Source organism: Sus scrofa, chromosome 5 (genome assembly GCF_054392235.1).
Source record: "Sus scrofa isolate SSC_HxYL_T2T_F1_AM1 chromosome 5, Sscrofa_HxYL_maternal_Yorkshire_Landrace_v2.0, whole genome shotgun sequence".
NCBI classification, from domain to species: Eukaryota; Metazoa; Chordata; class Mammalia; order Artiodactyla; family Suidae; genus Sus; species Sus scrofa.
This window is the reverse complement of record NC_139387.1, coordinates 63,771,480-63,794,075: the sequence shown is the minus strand read 5'-3', so window position 1 is coordinate 63,794,075 and position 22,596 is coordinate 63,771,480. Positions and strand designations below refer to the sequence as shown.

Genomic DNA, 22,596 nt, shown 5'->3' with positions numbered 1-22,596 from the left:
CAAAGGGTATACACCTGGTCAAAACCTCTCTGAGAAAGAACATGAAGAGTTTGCATTTATAAACCAAAGAGAAGCCTCTATTACATCAGGTAACCACATCACAAAATCAGAAAAGTAAGAACTTTTAGAAAAGAAAAAGATGCTGAAATTAAGTTAGAAAATTCATTTCAAAATTCCATGGGTAGTGGAGTAGACAGTACCTTGAATAACTCAAACTCCTTCTTTGGCATCAATAGCTAATGACAAATGATGAACATAAAATAAGTACATAATATATGTGCATATCAAGCCAGCCCAAACATAAGTATAGCAGACAGAATTCCCATTGTCATTGCTTTCAGTTATCAAGATATATAAACTGTACATCAATTCTTTATTTTAAACGTTGTCTTGATTCTTGGATTCTAATAAGGCCAAAGGTCTCTCTGGATACATGCAGGTCCTACACTAGGCTTGTACGCCACAAGAAGCCAGAAGTACTTACATGAATGGTCATGACAGCATATAACCACATTTCTATGTTTAGACAATGTGTATTTTCCTAAGTCTTGACACAGTGCTAGCTATTGCACTGCACATTCTATGTAGTTTCAGCTTCTACTCAAGTTTGTGCCATTATAAGGGGGTCAGATGTGATCCTTTGCTCAAGATTCTCAATTTTCCTGGGTGTATGAAAAAGTAGCCACCCCAGGCTGAGAGGCTATGCATGGGACAGTCCATCCAGGTCTGACTCTAGAGATCCTGCCACAGGTCAGACAGCACATAGTGGCTGCCCTAGTCTTGTGTGATTTCCACACCTGAAGAAAGGTAATGGCACTGAAAAATAGGATGGAGGGCCTACCATGTGATGGTAGTTTTAAAAAAGGGATTAAGATTCGGGAGTTGGAAAGCTGAAAGCAAACAGGCTATAGTCGTCTATAAAGAGAATGAGAGCAAGAATCTTCAATCTTGAAGATGAAGCAAGAGTCTTCACCTTATGGTGAAGATAAGCTGGTAGACACTCCAGCCACTGTCTCAGTGCCATCTTCTACTAGGACCCTTGGATAGGTGGGCTCTGAGTAAGTGTGAAAAGGCAGAAGTACTATTTCTCCAAACATCAGAAATATTACAAGGTAGAAAAAAAATTGCATTCAGAGAAACAGTCACTGACATACATATTTTGAGCAATTTCCTGAAGAAGTAAATCAAAAAACATAATTCTTCCCTATGTCTCTGGTCACTGTCCCCCGATAGCGCTGGGAAAAATTACATAAACTATACAACCAATTAAGTCTCAAATGACTAATACATAAAAGGTGTTTAAGTCCTGTCTAGAAATGATGAATATGAAAATCGGTAAATGTTTAATTTTGCTCAAAAATTGTAATTACCTGTATGGTATGTGTGTAAGGTGGATCAGCACGCCCTAATCCAGATTCTGGGGGTCTCACAATATCCAAAATGTTATTTGGCACAAATCCAGAGTCTCCACTTGCATTTCGAACTTTCCACCATTGCTTCCTATCATCAAGAATCTGTTATCAGGCAAGAAAGTAAAGGTGTCATTTCTATACCAAAACCAATCTATGAAGGAAGTTCAATTTTTAGTTTTGGATCAAGAAAATATTTTCACTTTTAATAGGCTGACTCAGCATCAACATACTGTGGGATAAATGATTCTCAGGAATTACATTAAGCGTTACAATTATTAGTCTAGAACAGGTATGGCCTCACTCTACCCAAGGTCGGTGTTACCTCCCAAGAATGCTTAGCTATTTGCAGTATCTGAAGGACTTAAGATGAGTCACTTGGAAAAGATCTATTGTCTCCACCCTTAGAATAGAGAGAAAAAGTATAAAAACTAGTTTTTTCACAAAAACTATGTGACTATGCCATATCATATTTTAAAGAAGGTGAAATCTCAGTTATAACCAAAAAAAGAGACTGAGTTATAGATTATTCCACAAACCATCAGCATAGTCACTGCTGCGTACATTTGTGCAAGGGTACTAGGATAGGACGAAAGACATGTTTTCTCTTATTAAAATATTATGGTGCATCTACATCTGAAGTGATAACCAGCCTTGATGCCAGGGTGAATTATTCGATGAAGAAAGGCCAGAAGAAGGATGAGGGCAAAGTAAGGCAAGAAATCCAATCCCATACCCCCAACAAACAAAAAAGAGGTAAAGCAGCTACCCCTCCTAAGTAGATACAGGATCTATAATATGCTGTCTCCTTGGTCAAATAAAGTAATACTGAAGAAAAATTTCTTGACTTCAGCATTTCTTTGAAGACGATTTAGATATATACCAGAAGAGGAATACAATAAATTCATTTCATTAAGAGAATAAAAAAGATAAAATTCCATTACCTCTAAAATATCATCCTTCTGAACTGAGAGCTCACTGCTGTTCCTTGCCACAAAGTCATACTTGGATTTGGCATATTTCTTGGGTTGTAGATCATAATTTCTACAAAAAAAAAAAAAAAAAAGATTCTCACTCTGCCAGCTTTTTCTAAAGGCTTGAAAACAGAAGTGAAACACAAAGGCAAGCCAATTCCTACCAGAAACTGTTCAAATTATTTAGAGAGTGGTTTAGTTTTAATATATTTTGTAAAATACATGAAGGAAAAGAAACTTTGGGGATTTTACCATTAAAATGAACAAGCTATGGCTAGGACAAAAATAAATAATGCAAAACCACAAAGCTAGTTAGTGCTAAGCCAAATCTAGAATGCAAATTTATGAATTCCTTCTCCATTAAACCCAATATCCAAAATACTAGATGTGGCTTTGTTATCTAGCATTTCTACCAGGACAGAAGCAGGATAATGATCAATGTTCACATTTTTCATAAAATTAAAGGAATCTGAAGATACTAGGTACTAGGTGAAGATGAAGGTACAGATTAAGCACAAGACCAATAATACTTCTTAATAAATTTGTTAATTATTTTTAAGAGTAAGAGCAGGTCTGTATTTTTTTAAAAGGAAAATTATCTTAAAAAACCAAATACTTCTTTTAATCATTAAGTGACTACTAATAGATTTAACAACAAATTTTAAAATGCTTTTTTTATATATAATAAAACCTGATATATCAATATACTAGTATTTTCATTTCAATAATAAAAGAAGCTTTTTAAAATATTAATTTTAAGTCCCTAATCTTTTCCTCCATTTACATTCCCACATTTCCTCATATATCTCTGTAAGAGAAACGTCAGAAAGGAACTAGGAGTTCCCATCGTAGCTCAGTGAAAACAAATCTGACTAGCATCCGTGAGAATACAGGTTTGAAACCCAGCCTTGCTCAGTGAGTTAAGGATCCAGCATTGCCATAAGGTCTCAGACATGGCTTGGATCTGGCATTGCTGGGCTGTGGCATAGGCCAGCAGCTGCATTTCTGATTTGACCCCTGGCCTGGGAACATCCATATGCCCATGGATGTGGCCCTAAAAAGACAAAAAAAAGAAAGGAACTAAAGATGGGTGGTCATCCTTCCCTATCAAGTGGCCATTCTATTTGCTGCCCACCAAGGTCCACTGGAACAATGAGTCACAGCGGAGCCTGCAAGATAGCTGTGGACACAATGTATCCTGTCATCAGAGGTAATCTGTTACCTCTTAGATACTAGCTTCAGAAGAGAAACAGGAACAAATGAAAATCATAACCTGTAAGCATACTGACAACTTTTCATATATTGAGAAACCTTAGTTTCACTTAACAAAGTGAAATGATGGCAAAATAATTATTATTTATTATTAATAATAATAAAGTTTAAACTGTTCCATGGATTTCCCAACCCATCTCATACAATCATATTCTATTAAAATTTCATTTGAAGGGGATAAAAGTGTTTCAATCACTCCAAAAGTGAGCAAAACAGAAGTAACTCCAGTGTTCTTTCCCTCCTCCCTCATGTCCTTCTCTTCTATGATCTGGAAAATAATCGCTGCTAATTAATAGAGAGTTGAGTGTACTATATAACAAAGTGATAAGTAGCTCTCTGCCACGGTGTATATGAATTGATGGGTTGATTAAACGTTTGCTGCTGTTTTCTCTGAAGTCTTTGCTATCTTGCATGTCTCAGAAGTGACTGCCCAGCATGTACTTATACTTTAGAACTGATGAATCTGCACGGTTTATTTTGTCTCTCTAGATTAAATGTGGATATAATACTGACCATAGTTATCAACCTGAAAATCACACTTTGTAATTTTTCAGAGCTACCAAAGTCTCTTAAGAGATCTAGCATGTGTCAAAATGTCTGGTCTCTGTTTCTGATGTGGAAGAAGAGAGACATCCACCCCATATAGTCATGGAGACAGCAATGATCTGAGACTTCTCTGAAACGCAAATTGCTTTTGAAGAGCAATTGACTATAATCCCTCAAAGGCGAGGGCTCTAAATGCAGCAAGCAGTCTCCCTAATGACACTGTGATTTCACTGAAGAATGAATATACTTCATATGGTATTTAGTGCACTCCTGGCATGTAACTGACTTTAAGATTAATAATAATTATTTTAAAAACCAATTCCAAACCTTTGTATTCCACATTAGACCAGAACTTTCAGATAGCTTTTGCAATAATGGGACAAATTTTCTTGGTAACATCAATGATCCAAGTGTCCAGCAACCACTCAGCTCCTATTATAAGAGCCCAGCTGAGAGATGGACCCACAAAGATGGCTGAGATACCTAATTTATCTACCACTTAACATATTTGAAAAAATTCTTATCCTGGCTAAATATCAACAGTCCTAAGAGCTATATACTTGAATATCCCTTCATGAAATTTCTTTCACTATATTCCATTTAAATTTCTTATTTTTCAAAGGTTACTAAAATAAACCTTACAAAATTCACCACAGTGTTCTCTGAATTAGGAAAAACACATAATATCTTTGAAAATAAAGTCTCTTACATGATCCTCACACTGTACGTAACATTCCATGAGACAAATATTTCTGAGGAAGAGCCAGAAATCTCAAAGATAAATTTGAAATTCAATCACAGTATCAACCTATACTTTAAAATTTTTCATTCTTATCCTCACTCTTGATTTCTCAATTTTGTATCTTATTTCATTACTTATTTTTTAATGTTACATTATTTTAACAGCATATAATTTAAGTGAGCTGCCTAAATCCATTTTTGAGGTAGATGGGGTACAGAGATACAATTAAATTAATAAGTTAAAGGTGAATGTCTCCTTGATCTATAAAGATCAAGGTAAACTTTTAAAAGACTCTGTGGTAAGCTGTACAAAATAAATAGCAAAGGTTTTTCCTATCGGTAACACTATAACCTTACAGATTCCCAAGTTAAGAACAAAGAAGTTGTGATGCTAAAATGTTGCATACACTATCACATAACTATTCAGTCATTCAAAACATCAAACAAACACATCTACAAACACTTCTTGAGTGGCCACAATGTGCCAGATGTGATCTTAACATGAAACATGAAAAACATTTTCTAGTATCCATAGGTACTATAACTCTGAACCCACATGACACATGTACTCAAATGGTTTTCCAGTCACTTAACCATGAAAAACCATCCCAATTTACAGTGGTTTTGGAACAAAAAGAAAAGGTAAGAATTACTATCCTGAAATAATTTGTAGAATATTGACATCTGAGATAGAAAAAAAGGGTAAAGAAAATACTAGGATAAGGGATGAGATCCTCAGAAAAATTTCACTGAAATAATTTTTAAACTTCAAAACTGTTTTTCACCTGTATCTATGAAAAAAAACTTAATCTATAATTAAAACTTCTTTCATATGTTGGCATTTTCAAAATGTATTATTCATTACTGACTTTTCTTTGTACTCAATTGAGTATGTTACTGGTGTCCTTAGAATAATAACTATATCATTTCCACATCATTTTGCTTAAGTGTTACTTCTGTCATCATTCCTGACAAAAAACAAAAATTTTAAATCCCATCTTCTCTAGATTTTATTTTTAAAAAGAATATACCGAGAAGAAACAAAGGGCATGAGACACTCATAGTAAGAGAGGATCTGAGGTAGGAAAGTATTAGGACAAACTCTCTGCCCCACTTCATCTCCCATATCCTCGTTACCAATATTTCACCTTCTTTTCTTTCTCTTATGAATATGGCTTGGCATCTATGTAAGCCTTCTATGAAGTTTATACTGGAAACAAGACTGAAAAATGAACCTATTTCAATTCCTTTATTTCTTCTCCATTTCAATTCTCCATTTTTGCCTAGATTGAATTTTTAAGAGAGAAAATATGGGAAACTAAATGAAATGTAAAACTGGAAAGTGAAAATAAAATATAATAAGATGAAATGGCAAAAATAGCAAATAAGGCATTGATTCTATTAAATTCTCAGTTTATATATAGTTTAAGTACTTCTATATAAGGGAAAAATTGATTTGTTTTTGTTGGGGGATATAAAGATGGAAACTATTTCCTTTAAAAGTTATAGAGCTGGGAAGATCCTCAGAGACCATGTGGTACAAAGTAGTGGAGCGTTTCAAAACAATTCTTCTTAATTCAGAGCTTTGGTCAGAAGCATCTTATAAAAAAGAGAAAGTCATCCAATGGCATTTGCACTGAGTTAGAATTAGAGACTGGCAGTCCTCCATTAGAAACAGACTAGAGACCCCATTCATCAAAGCCAGCTTTATAAAGGAACAACTGAAACTTTATCAAACTATTAACAGATGAAAACCTTAAAGAGGTAGTGAACAATACAGACACTGGAACTTCTAGCTGCACTAAACAGAGACAAGTATCCACAGCTCTCTAAATGATGCCCATTAAATGTTACCTATCTACATGGCGATGAGGAGTTGGCTTAAAAGCAACAGCGGCTTCCCCTTGGTCCAGATGGTGCCCTCTTCCATAAACGTTATTGAATGCTGCATACCCATCAGCTGGGGAATACTCTGACCCACTGGAATGCTGAAAGACAGAGAAGAAAAGAGTAAAGAATCGCCAATACCATCTGAATGAGCACTAATGTTAGTCCATAGGAACCCTCCACTATATTGGGATGTTTCATTTTCAAGTGATTGACCATTATATGTGAATCAATCATAAAATGGGGGGGGGTGATATGTTTTTGTCAAAGACCTACTTATGACAAGAAATGTGATTAGTGCAAAGACTACACCTTAATTCTGGAAATAATCAGGTATAAAAGCAACACATTCTTGCCTTGGGGAACTTCAGGAATGGGTGATTTTGATATTAGAAAGAGTCTAACAGCTTGTATACAATAAAACTGGCTTAAAAATAATAACAATAAAACCCTTAACCTTTGCTTTCTATGTTTAAGAAATTTATTTTACTACCATCCTAGCAAAATAAATACTATCACGTGAAAGTCATCTGACCTCAATGCATTAAAATTATACCATTCTCTCATTGATTGCACTTGTTAAATGTACACAAATACTATTTTTTATTGTAGTTCTATTATCAGATTTGCTGTTATGGGAAACACAGAAAGGCAAAAAACACATTGATCTTGACAGTCAACAGTCCAGAATAAGACAACGCTGGAGGCATTTTTTTTTGCAGTGAACACCATGTAGCCATGAGACTCCCGGGCTACCAAGAGGGAGAACCCAGTTCTATGGGTCCCCCTGAGCAGCATGGCTTTAAAGCTATGGGGCAAAACCAAAGAAACAACCCCAAAAATTCATATAAGGATTTTGTGTTGTTTCTTCTTGTAAAATGATATATGGTAGATGCACAACAGACCCTAAAGAGTTGGAATTCCTTGGCTATTTCAATTGTTTATGGATTCACTGGGACGAATACCTGAAATTGGAAATGTTTTTAAAAAGTTTTGAACACATGTTTACTATAGTTAATTCTAATGACAAACTTGGTAGGAGTAGGGCTGAGTTTATCCACAGAGTAGGTGAGGTGTCTCCAGTGGACCACTTTTATGTTAAAATACTCACATTATATTACTTCTGTGGAATATATATGGGGATACTGCACTAACACACAAATACAGATAAACAATCTTTACCATTTAAATACCTTAGCTGTGAGTGGTGTGTAGGTCAAAGACAGGGCTCAGATTGGGTGTTGTTGAGGCTTTGCTGTAGGCCAGCAGTTGTAGCTCTGATACGACCGCTAGCCTAGGAAGTTCCATATGCCATGGGTGAGGCTCTAAAAAAGATAAAGAAAAAAAGCATAAATGGCTTAATTAATTCAGTGTATCATTTCCTTAGGAGAGGGCAGAGGCACTAGATGATTAGGCTCTTTTTAATTAAACACTGTTATAAAGGGAGGAGTGCAGGAAATGGTAGAATGACCTCCACCTTCTGCCTAGAAATGAATGAAATAGGGAGGGAGAGGGTGAAATCACTAGGTGCTGAGAGGGACTGGGAACCTTAGAAGGGAGGAAAGAAATGAAGACAGATGACTAACTGATGACTACCCAACCTTGCTCAGGGTGGCTGCTGGTTCCGAGGAAGGGAAGAAGTTGAGAAGTGCCACCCATGTTTGTCATTCCTTGTCACCTACGCCTTTCGATTCGAAAGAGAACCACCAGATCCTGAATCACCCAAGTCTTGTTCTGAGTGCATTTACCATAGTTGCAATAAAGTATAATAAAATCTCTCTTCTGGAGATGATTGCATTTTATGCATTTTAAATCACTATAACTTTGACCTATTTTCCAACAAAATCTTAAGGCATAAAACCCCCTAGAACTGCCAGCAGGTGCTTTTCATTTCATTTTTTTTCAAACCTCTGAATAAGTGTGTCGGCCATAAAATGGAAAACAGTCTCCAACAGGAAAATGATAACTCATTACAAGGAAGAGTTCTCAATAATTCTTCTTTTAAAGTTACTTATTCTCTGAGAGTAGACAAACTTTTACACTGGAAGCCAGAACTCATTACTCTCTATTTAAATACACAACTTGAAAAAGAACTCACAAAAGTGAATTTCTGAGGCACATATTATAAAGTAGATATATTGTCTTATTTAAGATATGAGGACTGTAAGCAAGAAATTTCTATGATTTGAAAACACTGTTGTCACCATAGCAACAGCAAGAGTATCATAATTTCATGTATGATTACATTTTTCCCTCTAGGAAAGTTGCCCTTTACAAGGAAAGAAAATCCAGTGTGATGAGGTCTGGACTATAAAATACAGCTCAGGAAGTATGTCTGCTAACCAGCGCCCAGAGCAGTGAGGCCAGCTTAATCATTCAATTAGAGGGAAGGGCAGTTATGGAATCCATCTCTACCATTACATGCAACCAGAGGAAAAAACAATTACAGAAGGAAAACATTACTTTCAGAGGAGTATATTTGCTTCACTTTTATTTATTTTTTAACTTGGACTTCTTTTGTTATGTTTTGTTTTTTTCTTTTTAAGGCCACACCTGAGGCACATGAAAGTTCCCAGGCTAGGGGCTGCAGCTGCAAGCCTACACCACAGCCACAAATAGATCTGAGCATCTGCAACCTACACCATAGTTTGTAGCAATGCCAGATCCTTGACCCACTGACCAAGGCCAGGGATCGAACCCACATCCTCACAAACCTTATGTCGGGTTCTTATACTACTGAGCCATAAGAGGAATTCTTGCTTTACTTTTAAGATTTCGGAATTTAACCCATCTTCTACACCACTCTGGTTACTATCCAAAGAAACAATTTTAAGAAATTTAATTTATAGAAATGTTTCTCCCTAAAAGAGAATATCTACTCTGGTTTGCTAATTCATTCCTTGATATCATATTTGTCACACTGTAAATACCCCTAGTGATATGAGAAAATTAATCTAAGGAGTTAAATAAAGGAAATGAACAGGACTTCAAGGAGGATCTAGTTATTGTTTTCTGGTTTTTGTTTCTTTTTTTCAAACTAGACCTCGTGTGTCTAAATCCTCAGGTTCTGATCATTCTACTGTTTGGTTCAGCTTTAAGCAGTGTTTAATTTTCTTTTCTGTCAGAACACAAGTCATAAAAAATCATTTTTAAGGAATGTGAAGAGATAACACGCAATTTCAATACCTCAACTTGCTCCTCCAAAAGTTTATACAGTAAAGCTTACTAAATATACGTAAAAGATACATTTTATGATCCGTTCTCGGTATAATAGCATTATAAATAATCATTTGGACCTGGGACTAGAATCTAGAAGAAGCTCTGGCTTTCTAGCCAGGCTGACAGGACTTTGGAGGCTTAGAATGAGGCAAAAGAATGGAAGGGAGGAAGGCAGAAGGAAGGAAGGAAGGAAGGAAGGAAGCAAGGAAGCAAGCAAGGAAGGAGGCATTCAGGAAAAAGCTGCTTGGAACCAGCTTAAAGGACCTGGGTTCAGGGAAGTGTCTCAAGGGTCTGATGATGGGATTAGAAAACAGAATATGCCAACCAGCAATGGGGCAATTCCCTGACGAGGAGAGAAAGTACACAGACAAAGAAACAGGGTCACAGGGCTGGAGAGCACTGGCACAAGGGGCAGGGAGGAGAGCTGGCAGGCTGTGGGGTGCGACTTGGGCTGGGGTTGGGCTTCCCAGGGAGACAGAGCGGTGATTGATTGATTCGAGAACCATCTTTGGATCTATAAAGGGAGAAATCCCAATCTGAATGACAAGAGAAGACACAGATTCTTGCACTTCCTTCCAAAAATGATATTGAAAAACTACCTCTGTGGATAATCTTTTTGTTTCCTGCTTGCGAAGATGTTCTGCTGCATTTGCCACTGGCTCCGTCAGTGGATAGAGGTCTGGCTCCACTGCTGTTCCCATGAAGTTCAGCAGCGGAGGCTCCCACCCGCTGCGGAACCGTGGGACGTAGGGTGGGATAAACTGATCTTTTGGCCACTCTGTTCTGCAGAAGAACATGAAGACAACGAACAATACAATTAGGAAGCATCCCCATGCTTAAAAAAGTATCTTCAGTAAGGCTGGCCACACAAAAAAAAGAAAAAAGAAAAAAAAAGAAAGAAAGAAAGAAAGAAGAGAAAACAAATAACAATTCATACTTAACCTGCTCTCTTTCTACGCAGAAAGAGAAAATAAACAGGATGAGGCTAGTGTTTAATGTTCACGAAATGAAAGGAAGATTGAATTCTGCTTCATAATCTACTTTCCCTACATTGCCTCAATTTTCCATGAAGTCACCTTTTTAACATGAATATAGGTTTTTAGAAATTTGGGAAATGAATGTGAAGCTGAAAGTGTCATATGTACTTAGGACATAAGCTTCTTTTTGTTAAGATTCTTTTTCTATTATAGTTGATTTACAATGTTCTGGCAATTTCTGCTGTACAATAAAGTGACCCAGTCATATATATATATATATATATATATATATATATATATACACACATATACTCTCTGTCTAAGGATCTAAAGTAATTTCTGATTCTCATCTTTCCCTTTATTGCCCTCCCATCATTATGTAGCCTCCTGATACTAGACATATTTTTCAAAGGAAAAACAGCTGACAATATTCTTAAGGCTTAGGATTTTTTGAGTTATGAAGTCCTCTAAAATGAAGCAGATTACCAATTTTATAAATTAATAGTATCAGCTAGATTTTCATCAGTAAAATCAATTTAGAACTAATCTGTAATGTAATCATGACCCTTTCATTACTTAATAACTTTGGGACTTATTTCTACAAACTCCTAATCACTCATGAACTGCAAAAATAACTAGGAGAGACATTATTAAATTTTGCTAAAATATGTTGTTTCATCTTTCACACACGATTTAATTATTCAGGTTATATTTCAGCTATGATGAAATGAGTCATTATTCAGATGATTATGTACCCCTATGATTCTTTTTTATATTTATGAGTTTTTAAATTGGCATATTCATTTTCTAATCCTCTTAGATAATCAGGTTCTGAAATGACCACTTTCTCACACCAACGGCTAACAATACGATTTCCTTTTAATGTAGTATTTCTAATGGTAATTAATTTTCTCATTTTGAGGCAGGTGTCAAGACAAAGAAATTAAAAAGCATGAACTATTTTAGTACTATGAGGTCTGATAGATTTAATAAGATTTATAGGAAAAAAATGAAAAGATTCCACACTAGGCTTATCATAAAATAAAAACCTATATAAATCTAATAGATTTTAAAAATCTATTTAACAAGTTTTTGTTAATTTTTTTATTAACTTTTTTATGGCCTATGAAAGGTGTTAGGCCAGAGATCGACTTCGAGCCACAGCTGCAACCTACATCATAGCTTCAGCAATGTTGGATTCTTAATCCACTGTGTCAGGCTGTGGATCTGGCCCTCGTAGCTGCAGTCAGATCCTTAACCCACTGCTCCACAGAGGGAACTCCTATTTTAACCAGTTTTTACAGAGTATGATATATAAATAGTATGATACAGTATGCTATACTAATGTATAAATAATATAAATTTAGATAATATTTTCAATATGAAATAAATAACTGCAATGCTTTTAAAGAATTTCCTGCTTGATAAACTATTCCAGCTGTAAACCATATCCCAACACAAACAGTTGCCAAAGTCTAAAATATAAGTGGGAATGGTTTACATGTGTTTCAATAGAAAAAGAGGAGGACAGAAATATGAATGGGTCCATTACTTTCAGGCTAACCTAAAAGCATTAGGAAGACAAACTTTTGATTGACCATACTTAATGATTTACTCTATGCAGTGAGAGAAAAAGATGTGGATAGAAGAGGAAAGCAGAGATTATTTAATCACACATGATGAAATGAGAGATATTTTTAGAACTTGCTTGGCTCAGCATACTTGAATCCTGCAATTGTGAACACTTTGTTTTCCATAGTCACCTTCCTGACAAGATACAATTCTTAAAATTATCCCCTCCTCTTTTCCATTCCTGTTACCACATTCTAGTTCCAGAAAACCCTGATGAATAAGGAACCTCTACTATTGTACTATCATCCCGAGGGGCCTCCTTGCATCCTGTTGCTTTTGTCCATGTCCTCACTAAACTCAACAACTAAGTTAATCATTCTAAAGTGTGGGTGTGTCTAAAGTGTGGGTGCGTCACACCCCTATTCACAAAGTTCCTGGTCCTTTGCAGCCTGTGGCTCCTTAGCATGGCACTGGGAGCCTTTGGACCCAGCCCTGCTTCTCTCCGTGTGCCTCATTCATCACGTTCCTCTGCTCCCCATTTTCCACAACCACCCACTAACTACCCACAGTCCATACTCCATTCTCTTGACTTCTGGCTTCATGCCTTCCTTCACTTGTGCTTCTCTCTCTACTGGGAAGTCCCTTCCTCTGCAATGTATTTGTGGAAATCCTGCTCATCCTGCTGAAAGGCAGCTAAGCAAAATAATTATAAACATCTATAATTGTGATGCTCATAATTTGAACCCAGCATGCCTGGGTTCAAATCCCAGCTCTGTCCCTTACAAGTTGTATGGCTTTGGGCAAAATACTTAACCTCTCTTTCCCTCAGTTTCCTCACCTATAAGATAGGAATAACAATACCTAGGTAAAGTGCATGAAAGAGTGCCTAGCAAGCACTGTAAGTTTATACACATATACCTACCAGTATTATTATCCTTTGATTTGATGCCAGCTCTTCTTTGAAAACTAACTGCCTTCCTCACCAAACCCGCTTCCTAATGGCTCCATCTTGCCAAGTGACAGCAGTTTTTTCTGAGTCACTCCTGGTACCTTACATTGCACACTTCTAACTTCTCCACTAGACTTTTGGCTCTTTTTTTTTTTTTTTTTTTTTTTCTTTTTTTCTTTTTATGGCTGTACCCGTGGCATATGTAAGTTTCCAGGCTAGGTGTTGAATCTGAGCTGCAGCTGAGGCCTACACCACAGCCATAGCAACACAGGATCCAAGCTATACCTGCGACCAATGCCACAGCTTGCGGCAACGCTGGATCCTTCACCCTCTGGACGGGGACAGGGATCCAACCTACATCCTCACAGAGACAATGTCTGGGCCTTAACTCTCTGAGCCACAAAAGGAATTCCAGGACTTTCAGCTTTTTAAGGGGTCAGCTTTTTCATTTACCATACGTACTCCTTTATATATCAAAGGTTAAATAAATATCTCCCTAGATTAATGTACTAAACCAAGAACAACACTTCAAGTATTACAGGTATTGAATGCTAAACTCATGTGTGTTTACCTGGGTTTCATCCAAGAGTCGCCCAGTGACATCCACAGCTGCCTTTCATCAGCATTGACAGTGTAATTTAAGAAATCAATTGTGTCCTTAGTCAGCAGGGGACTGAGTACCGAACTGGCTAATTCAGGACCTCCTGTTGCCTGCACCACCTGGAATGGCAACACATCATTTTTTAGCAAGAAGATGATGATGATTTGTACATTTTCAAAATGTGTAGACAAAAAAACGCATGACAAAAACACAGTTTTTATATATTAAAATAAAATCTTTTTTTTTTCTTGCTTTTTAGGACCACACATGCAGCATATGGAAGTTCCCAGGCTAGGGGTCCAATCAGAACTGTAGCCGCTGGCCTATGCCACAGCCACAACAATGCAGGATCCGAGCCACATCTGTGAGCAACACCACAGCTCACGGCAATGCTGGATCCTTAACCCACTGGGTGAGGCCAGGGATCAAACCTGCATCCTCATGGGTATTAGTCGGATTCATTAGTAATGAGCCACGATGGAAACTCCCAAATTAAATCCTGATCCAGATCAATTTGTCCAGTCCAGTGGTGTCTAACAATCTCAGATGAAAAGTTAAGAGTTTAACAACTTTCACAGAAACTGTCTATTGGCTGCCTTTGACTGTACTTTCCCTGGAAAATGATAATGACTATCCAGAGAATTCTAAGTCAGGTGGTTTAACTATCTCTGTCTTTTAAAAATTGTGTGTATCTCTGCTGGAAAATCTATTATGCCAAACTTGAAAAATACGGCTAGAAACGAATACTTCAGGGAGAAACAAGGCTCAAGTTAACAGTCGATGGCTGTGCCTATAAAAAATATTAAAAAATAAGAGGGAATTCCCATTGTGGTGCAGTGGAAACAATCCAACTAGGAAACACGAGGTTGCGGGTTCAATCCCTGGCCTCACTCAGTGGGTTAAGGATCCAGCATTGCCGTGAGCTGTGGTATAGGTCACAGATGCAGCTAGGATCTGGCATTACGATTAGACCCCTAGCCTGGGAACCTCCATATGCCATGGGTGCGGCCCTAAAAAGACAAAAGACAAAAGACAAAAAAAAAAAAAAAAAAAAGTTGAGAGAAGGATGAGAACTGGTCCTCTGATTCCATGGTATTTCTTCTCAGAATGTAACTCTAGGAAATTTCCCTGATTTAAAATGGATCATTTAATGATTAGCAAAAACAAACAGGTGCGACTCTCTGACAAACAAAATGATAAGCAGATGTCTGAAACCTGCTCTAATTTTACCTCTCAGGGGCTATCTCCTAGCTTAAAGAAAGGTAATCTCCTAGAGCAGAAAACAGAGCCCTTTTATAAAAATCTCACCTTCCCAGAGATAGAGCACAAGAATAAAGGGATTTTTTTTGGAAAGGCTCCAGACCAAGAGTCAACTTCTCTTCAGTCATCCAGGTGTTCTGAGCCTGCTGCGCTGTTTTGTGCCTTTACATATGCTGCTGCCCATTCCCCCCGTGGGGGGCCCTCATCATCACTGCAGAACTCTCCTTGGGTACCACCCCTTCTGAAAAGCCCTTCCTAGGCCCACAGCGTGATGCACCTTGGGGTCCTCAAGCATGCATATCAGTTACACATTCCATTGTACTTGGGCCTTAATTTTTGGTTCTCCTCCCTCACGGACTTGGATCAAAACTTATCTGACTCTGAACCACAGAAGATAGAGTGTTAAGGGAATGAATGAGAATAAATGAAAGAAAAGATGAAGGACAAGGGAGGTGGGCAGACTCTCATATGAGAACAAAATCTACCTTGACAGCCTAGCACAGTGATTTTATTTTTACTTCCAAGCCTTTAAGCTCTAGCAATAAATAGGTAGGAGTGACTAAGAGGGAAAAGTAGGGGAATAAAGAAATACTAAAATCTTTGGCTTAATACTGGGAAGAGGGAATGGAATGACAGAAGGGTAAATAAAAGGCTATGTGCCATAGTTCCTTCTGAAGAATATGAGCAGGCATGTATACACATGCGGGCGCCATGGGCACAAGTGCATGTAGATGCTGAGGGTAAACTCACAAAGTTTAAAGCCACTAAATTTTGTTTGGCCACTGGCAGGTCCTAAATCAATGTTCCTTTTCATCTCTCTTGTCCAAGTAAAATATCTGTGACTCTGCAGGCAGAACATTAAATGGAGCAATAGAAGTATTGTATTTGGGAGACAATTATTAAGGAGTCATTTTGGAGAAAATTAAATATAAAATTGGAAGTTCCCACCGTGGCTCAGCAAGTTACAAACCCAACTAGTATCCATGAGGATGTAGGTTCGACCCCTGGCCTCACTCAGTGGGTTAAGGATCTGGCATTGCCCCAACCTGTGGTGTAGGTCACAGATATGGCTATGATCCTGCACTGCTGTGGCTGTGGCATAGGGCAGCAGCTACAGCTCTGATTTGACCCCTAGCCTGAGAACCTCCATATGCCGCAGGTGCACCCCCCCCAACAAAAGGCAAGAAAATAAAAATAAAAATAAAAATAAACCAGTGTTTTCAGATACACAGCCTGATCACAAAGACTAATTTTCGTATGTGAGGGAAACCAGTCCCATTATTTTAAAAGTTCTACTCTGTGTATTGTCTAGATATCTTACGATCTGTGAAAAGATGGGGAAAGAATGACAGGAGGTGGCAAAAACTGCTCTATAAACAATACCTCCTAACACTCAAACTAAGACAGTATCAAATGTGTTAAAGTATAAAGAATAAAAACTTAGTTGATGTGCTAGTTTCGGTTTCTTCGCATAAGGATGGCCTCGATCTAACTTTTTAAAAAGTTTAAAAAGCAAGACTTATTCAACAATAACTAGACAAGTAGAAATCAGATGCTCTGTTTATAGCAACACCATACAGAAGCATCCATCAATTATTGATATAGACTCGGACTTTTCCTCTTCTAATCTCATTGCCCAGGTCTGACATTTGTGCTGATAATGTTACTTACTTTCCTATGTTTGTAAAGCAATATCCATTTCATACTCAATATTCATTTCATATTCTACTTCAAGTCTTGTCTAGTTACCCTCCGGGAAAGAAGGATAAGACTTCTCCCTTTTTGTTACTTGAATTCTGTCATTTTTTTTCTGATAGTCAAGCAAAACCTATGAGAAATGCTTGCATTTGCTCCATTCTTGTTAAAGATTAAAGAACTTCAATGACCATGGTCTTCACATGCTCTAAATCAAATTAGTGGAATTTATCTGCTTCATAGTTACCATTCTTACTCTTAAAAAAAATCAGAAATAATACACATAGAAATCACACCCTACTAACAATTTTCATTACTGTTATTATTATTCAATAAAGCTTTCATTTGCTCTTTTGACAGATGAAGCAATCTAAACCACTCCACACACCTCTATCTTAGCCCTTAAAATGGGAAACTCTGTCCTGCTGGAAGCATTTAAAGGAAAGAGATTCTGGAGTTCCCATTGTGGCTCAGCAGTTAACAAACCCGAGAACCCGACTAGCATCCATGAGAACATGGGTTCGATCCCTGGCCTCGCTCAGTGGGTTAAGGATCTGGCGTTGCTGTGAGCTGTGGTGTAGGTCACAGATGTGGCTTGGATCCTGCATTGCTGTGGCTGTGGTGTAGGCTGGTGGCTACAGCTCCAATTCAACCCCTAGCCTGGGAACCTCCATATGCCGTGGGTGTGGTCCTAAAAAGACAAAAAAATGAAAATTAAAAAATAAATAAATAAAAGAGATTCTGCCTTCTTTCTAACTCCTCTCTCACTTGCCCTCCCCACACCAGGAGGAATGACCTATCACATTTTTGGTCTTGTGGATTTGTAGAAAAGGGGGATGTGTAGCCCAGTGTCTTCTGGGATTTGTCTGCGTGTAAGGACAACAATGATTGCACCTGCTTTCTGTTGCCATGTTTTTCCCAAACTCCAGCACTTTTCTTTGTGCACTCAAATATTATTCCAGAAAATTTTTCCAGCTGTCTTATAGGACAGGATGGTGGCACAAATCAGCTTGGAAAAATTGCTATTACACTGTTTGCAAATGTAAGAAATAAAAAATGGGAAGGAAATTATACTACTATGCCTATTTCATTCAGTGTATAAGGAAAGAGCATATCTGGATACTGAAAATCTAGAAAATGAAGATGTGTATCTTGGATCCTGGCCTTTGACTCAAGTGGTGTAACTTTCTGATGGATAAACTTATGGAAACATCTGCCTTCTTCACAAAAGGAACTGTTCCCAAAACACCATTTTGTTAGCTGCAAAAATTATACCTTATGTAAAAATACACATATACAAGAAGGGAGTTTTCTAGGGGGAAAACTGTACTATGTATATATCACTATTCCTAGTATATACTGGGCATGCCAAAGCCTGCTAATTGTCCACTAGTGTCCATTCTCTTCTTTCTTCTAGAAAGAGAAGTCCTTACATTGTAGATGGACATATAGCCACTCCATTGGCGACAACATGCCTTTGGTGTTAGGTATGGCCAGGTGAGGAAGTTCAAGCCAACTATTCAATGGCAGAAATGGTCTGTTTGAGTCACCTCTTTAAAGACAAAGCTTTCTCTGCCTTTTTACAGCTGTTACAAAGACATGGAGGTAAGTCAACTTCCACCACTGAAATGCCTGACAGAGTATCTCAACTGTTCCTCTTAGAAACATTTTCTTCATTTGGCGCCCAGAAAACCTACCACAATATTCCTGTTTTTCTTCCCTGACTTACTGCTTCTCACTCTCTTCTTCTGGCTCTTCCCATCACTAAATCTACCTAAGGCTCAACTGGCGTGCTGGTCCTTCTTTATTTATAATCACTCCCTTGGTGATATCACCCAATTTCATGGTTTCCATATGCAGAGGATCCTCAAATGTCTATCTGTAGTCTTGACTCCTCCGCCAAACTCCAAATTCATACATTCAATCAACTACCAATTCAAATTTCTCCATCTGGATACAACTCAATTTTGACATCGCCTAAAGTGAACCCCTCCTCTTCTGTCAAAAACCTGTTTTACCCACTGTTTCCCCATCTTAGTTAATTAGTCTATCCTTCTAGTCTCAGGCCAAAACTTTGGAGACATCCTGGCCTCTTACACATCCAATCTACCAGCAAATCTTACTGTCTGTTTAATAACCAGAGTCAGACTACTTCTCATCACCTCCAATGTTACCTGGTCCCAATGCCATAATCTTGAATCTGAATTATTTCAGTAACTACTTCAGTCTCTTCTTCCCTCAAATGTCTAAACATTGCAGCCAGAGCAATCTTTCTGTTAAAAACCCTCCAAGAGTGTCAAAGGTTTCATAACCATCTATAAGGACCAACAAGACACGTCCTCCTTTTATTTTGCTGACCTCATCTCCCTCTCTGTGAGATCTTCCCCCTCATTCTACTCAAGTCATAATACCTTTTTCTTCCAAGAACATGATTGGCATGTTACCATCTCAGGGCATCTACATTAGCTGTTCTCTGTCTAGAAGCTTCTTTCTTTAGAAATCCACATAAGTCATTCCTCATTTATTTGCTCATATGGTACCTTCTCAGTGAGTCGCTCCATTAACCAACCCTATCCTAAAAGTGTAATACTTTACAACACATACACACACACACCCACTTGGAGCAGTCCCTGTTCACTTTCCCTGCTATATTTTTCCACATAGCAGTTCTTTTAGGTGAACCATATTATTTATACATTTATCTAGGTTATTGGCTGCCCCTCCACACTCCAACATAAGTTCTAAGGGCATAAAAATTTATGTGTTTTGTTCTTGATGAGCTGCTAGCAATGCCAAGCATGTAGCAGGCTCTCAATATTTTTTGAATAAATAAATGAACAAGTGATTGAATCAGTGACAGCTCAGGAGATGGAAGAACACCTCACTGAAAAAAACTGGGGTCTCTGAATAACTTCATGGAACAAAGCCATCCGTCCAACTCTGGACTCCTCATGCCTAGCCTACTTTGTGAGAAAGAGAAAATGTTCTATATTGTTCAAGCCATTTATATTATATACTAGTATATATGAAACACTAGTATCTAATAAATCTTTATTTCTTTTCATTTCCCTAGCTCTATCAGCGACATCAGTTTCCTCAGCTATAAAATAAGGTGTTTGGACTAGAGGATTCTTAAGGTTCTTTAGACTCTCAAATTTCACATCCTCAAAGTTCATAAGAGATGGTAAAAGAAATAGTATCCAAGCAAGGCAACAAAGAAAAACTGTCCAGATAATCTAGACAGACACTTGGGGCTGAAAAAAAAAATACTAGGAATGATTATTTTCAAAATTAACAAAACCTTACCATATTTAATGGAGTAAACAGAAAATGAACCAAATCTGCAGCACTAGGATTTTGGATGTGCGACTTCAATTTCGCCTGTAACATGAAGAAAACAGACAAACATGTTACTATGATATAATGGAGCAAAAGTCAGACATTCAAAACGGTTCAACTTGGACTCAGAGGAGAAGGTTTTTGCTACTAGTTTCACTTCTAGTATCTTAATTAGCATGTGTGAATTAGATTAGGAAAATTCTGTTTTAAAGTATTGGAGTTGTTCTTTTTTGATCAAGTCTCTTAGTTATATAGGTTTTACACTCTGCTGTTTTAGTTAAAAGGCCAATCAAAATACACATACAAAAAAAACCTCCAATAACAAGTTTATCTCTTAATTGAATCAGGAGCAGCCTGGCTAAACTTTGATCTTTTCCATTTGTTTAATTCTATATAAATAAATTTCACTTACCAGAAGGTTAAATCCATGTTTAAATTTCTGCAAACAGTCAACAAATGCATCAGGAGGTGGGGGTTTTGCCCGCAGGGTTAAAACACCCTCTAAAGGAATAAGTGGGAGGAAGGGAAGATGAGAGCAAAGTTCTAAAAACCCCTATTCAATAAAAAAATTAAAAAAAAAACACACATTCATGTTTTGAAAGTTTGATGATCACATCAGATATCATGCTACCTGGTTACTCTACCATCTCATAATCTGACTAGAACAACATTTGAAATCTAAACATTTGAAATCTACCCTTAGGCACTACCAGATTACCCATAAATTTATAGCTCTTCTATGTGCCAATCATCATGCTTATCACTATGAAGCCTACAAAAATGTGTATGTTACAAGCCCTGATCTTAAGGGTCTTAAAATCTAATAGAAGACATGAACTAGGTAAGTATCAGAGACATGTCAACTGAGTGCTACTGAAGGAGACTACACTTGGTTGGGAGATGGGGAAATGTATATTTAAAGACATTTCCAAAAGTAGCTTTTAAGATGGGATTTGAAATGTCTGTTCCAGGGCAATTTAGTAAGGAAAACATCATGGTTGGATCAAAAACAGCATATGCAAAAACATGGAAAAGGGAAACTGCATGTACATGAAACAATAAACACCAAAGCAAAGAAACGTGAGAACAGAAAAATAGGCCAAGGTCAGACTGTGAAAGACCTTGAGAGCCAGGGTGAGGGGTCAGGCTCACACCAGTAGGACATGGGCTTAACATGCTTTTCAGCAGAAGAATGAAATGACTGCCTTAGAGCTTTAAGAAGACTATTTTCACAGGATGGAAGACAGGAGGCTTGATTGCTGCCTTAGGAAGCTGGGTAAAAAATAAGATAGCTTGAAGCAATTGCTGGTGAAAATGAAAAGAGGAAAAACTGGGTATAAGAGACACTGAACACAAACTACTGCTTTTGGAATGGATTAACGATGAGATCCTACTGTGTAGCACTGAGAACTATGTGTAGATACTTACAACAGAGCATGACAATGGGAGAAAAAACTATGTATACATGTGTGTGTAACTGGGTCCCTATGCTGTACAGTGGGGGAAAAAATGTGTTGGGGAAATAACAATTAAAAAAAATAAAATTAAAAAAAAGAGACACAAACTAAAATCGATGTTGGTTGTAAGTTAGAGAATGGAGTCATAGAAATATCTGTGGTTTTTGAATCTGGCTGACCAAGTAGATAGTATACCTTCTGTAAAGAGTACAGCAGGAGAAGTGGTTTGAGACATCAGAAAGGAGTAACACTTAATTTCAAACTACATGGAGGTGAGGTGTACGCACATATATGCTTCTAGAAGACAACTATAGGTCATATGCTTTGATGTAGACAGAGCTAGAGACTGATTTGAAGTCATGTGTAATGAAAGGAACATTTACTATTTCTTTATATATTTCAATCTATACCATTTTACACCATAATTATAATTTTATACATCTTGAGACTATTTTATTTATTTATTTATTTTGTCTTTTTATGGCCACATTCGTGGCATATGGAGGTTCTCAGGCTAGGGGTCTAATCAGAGCTATAGACGTCAGCCTATGCCAGAGCCACAGTGACATGGGATCTGAGCCTCATCTGTGACCTACACCACAGCTCCTGGCAACATCAGATCCTTAACCCACTGAGCAAGGCCAGGGATCAAACCCGCCATCTCCTGGTTCCTAGTCAGATTGGTTAACAACTGAGCA

General features: G+C 37.5%; 1 protein-coding gene across 25 annotated transcripts in view; it reads right to left on the bottom strand.

The window, feature by feature from the left end:
• The window catches only part of EPS8 (EGFR pathway substrate 8, signaling adaptor), a 268,177-nt gene that overhangs the window by 20,199 nt on the left and 225,382 nt on the right, over nucleotides 1-22,596 (bottom strand). For all 25 annotated transcript variants that reach the window (XM_084956694.1, XM_084956693.1, XM_084956701.1 and 22 more), the window contains 7 exons: nucleotides 20,854-20,942; nucleotides 20,409-20,483; nucleotides 14,118-14,266; nucleotides 10,648-10,831; nucleotides 6,797-6,930; nucleotides 2,354-2,453; nucleotides 1,371-1,514 (listed from right to left, as the gene is read on the bottom strand). In XM_084956694.1, the coding sequence (XP_084812820.1) occupies nucleotides 1,371-1,514; nucleotides 2,354-2,453; nucleotides 6,797-6,930; nucleotides 10,648-10,831; nucleotides 14,118-14,266; nucleotides 20,409-20,483; nucleotides 20,854-20,942 (875 nt within the window). The remainder of the gene's footprint in view (nucleotides 1-1,370; nucleotides 1,515-2,353; nucleotides 2,454-6,796; nucleotides 6,931-10,647; nucleotides 10,832-14,117; nucleotides 14,267-20,408; nucleotides 20,484-20,853; nucleotides 20,943-22,596) is intronic.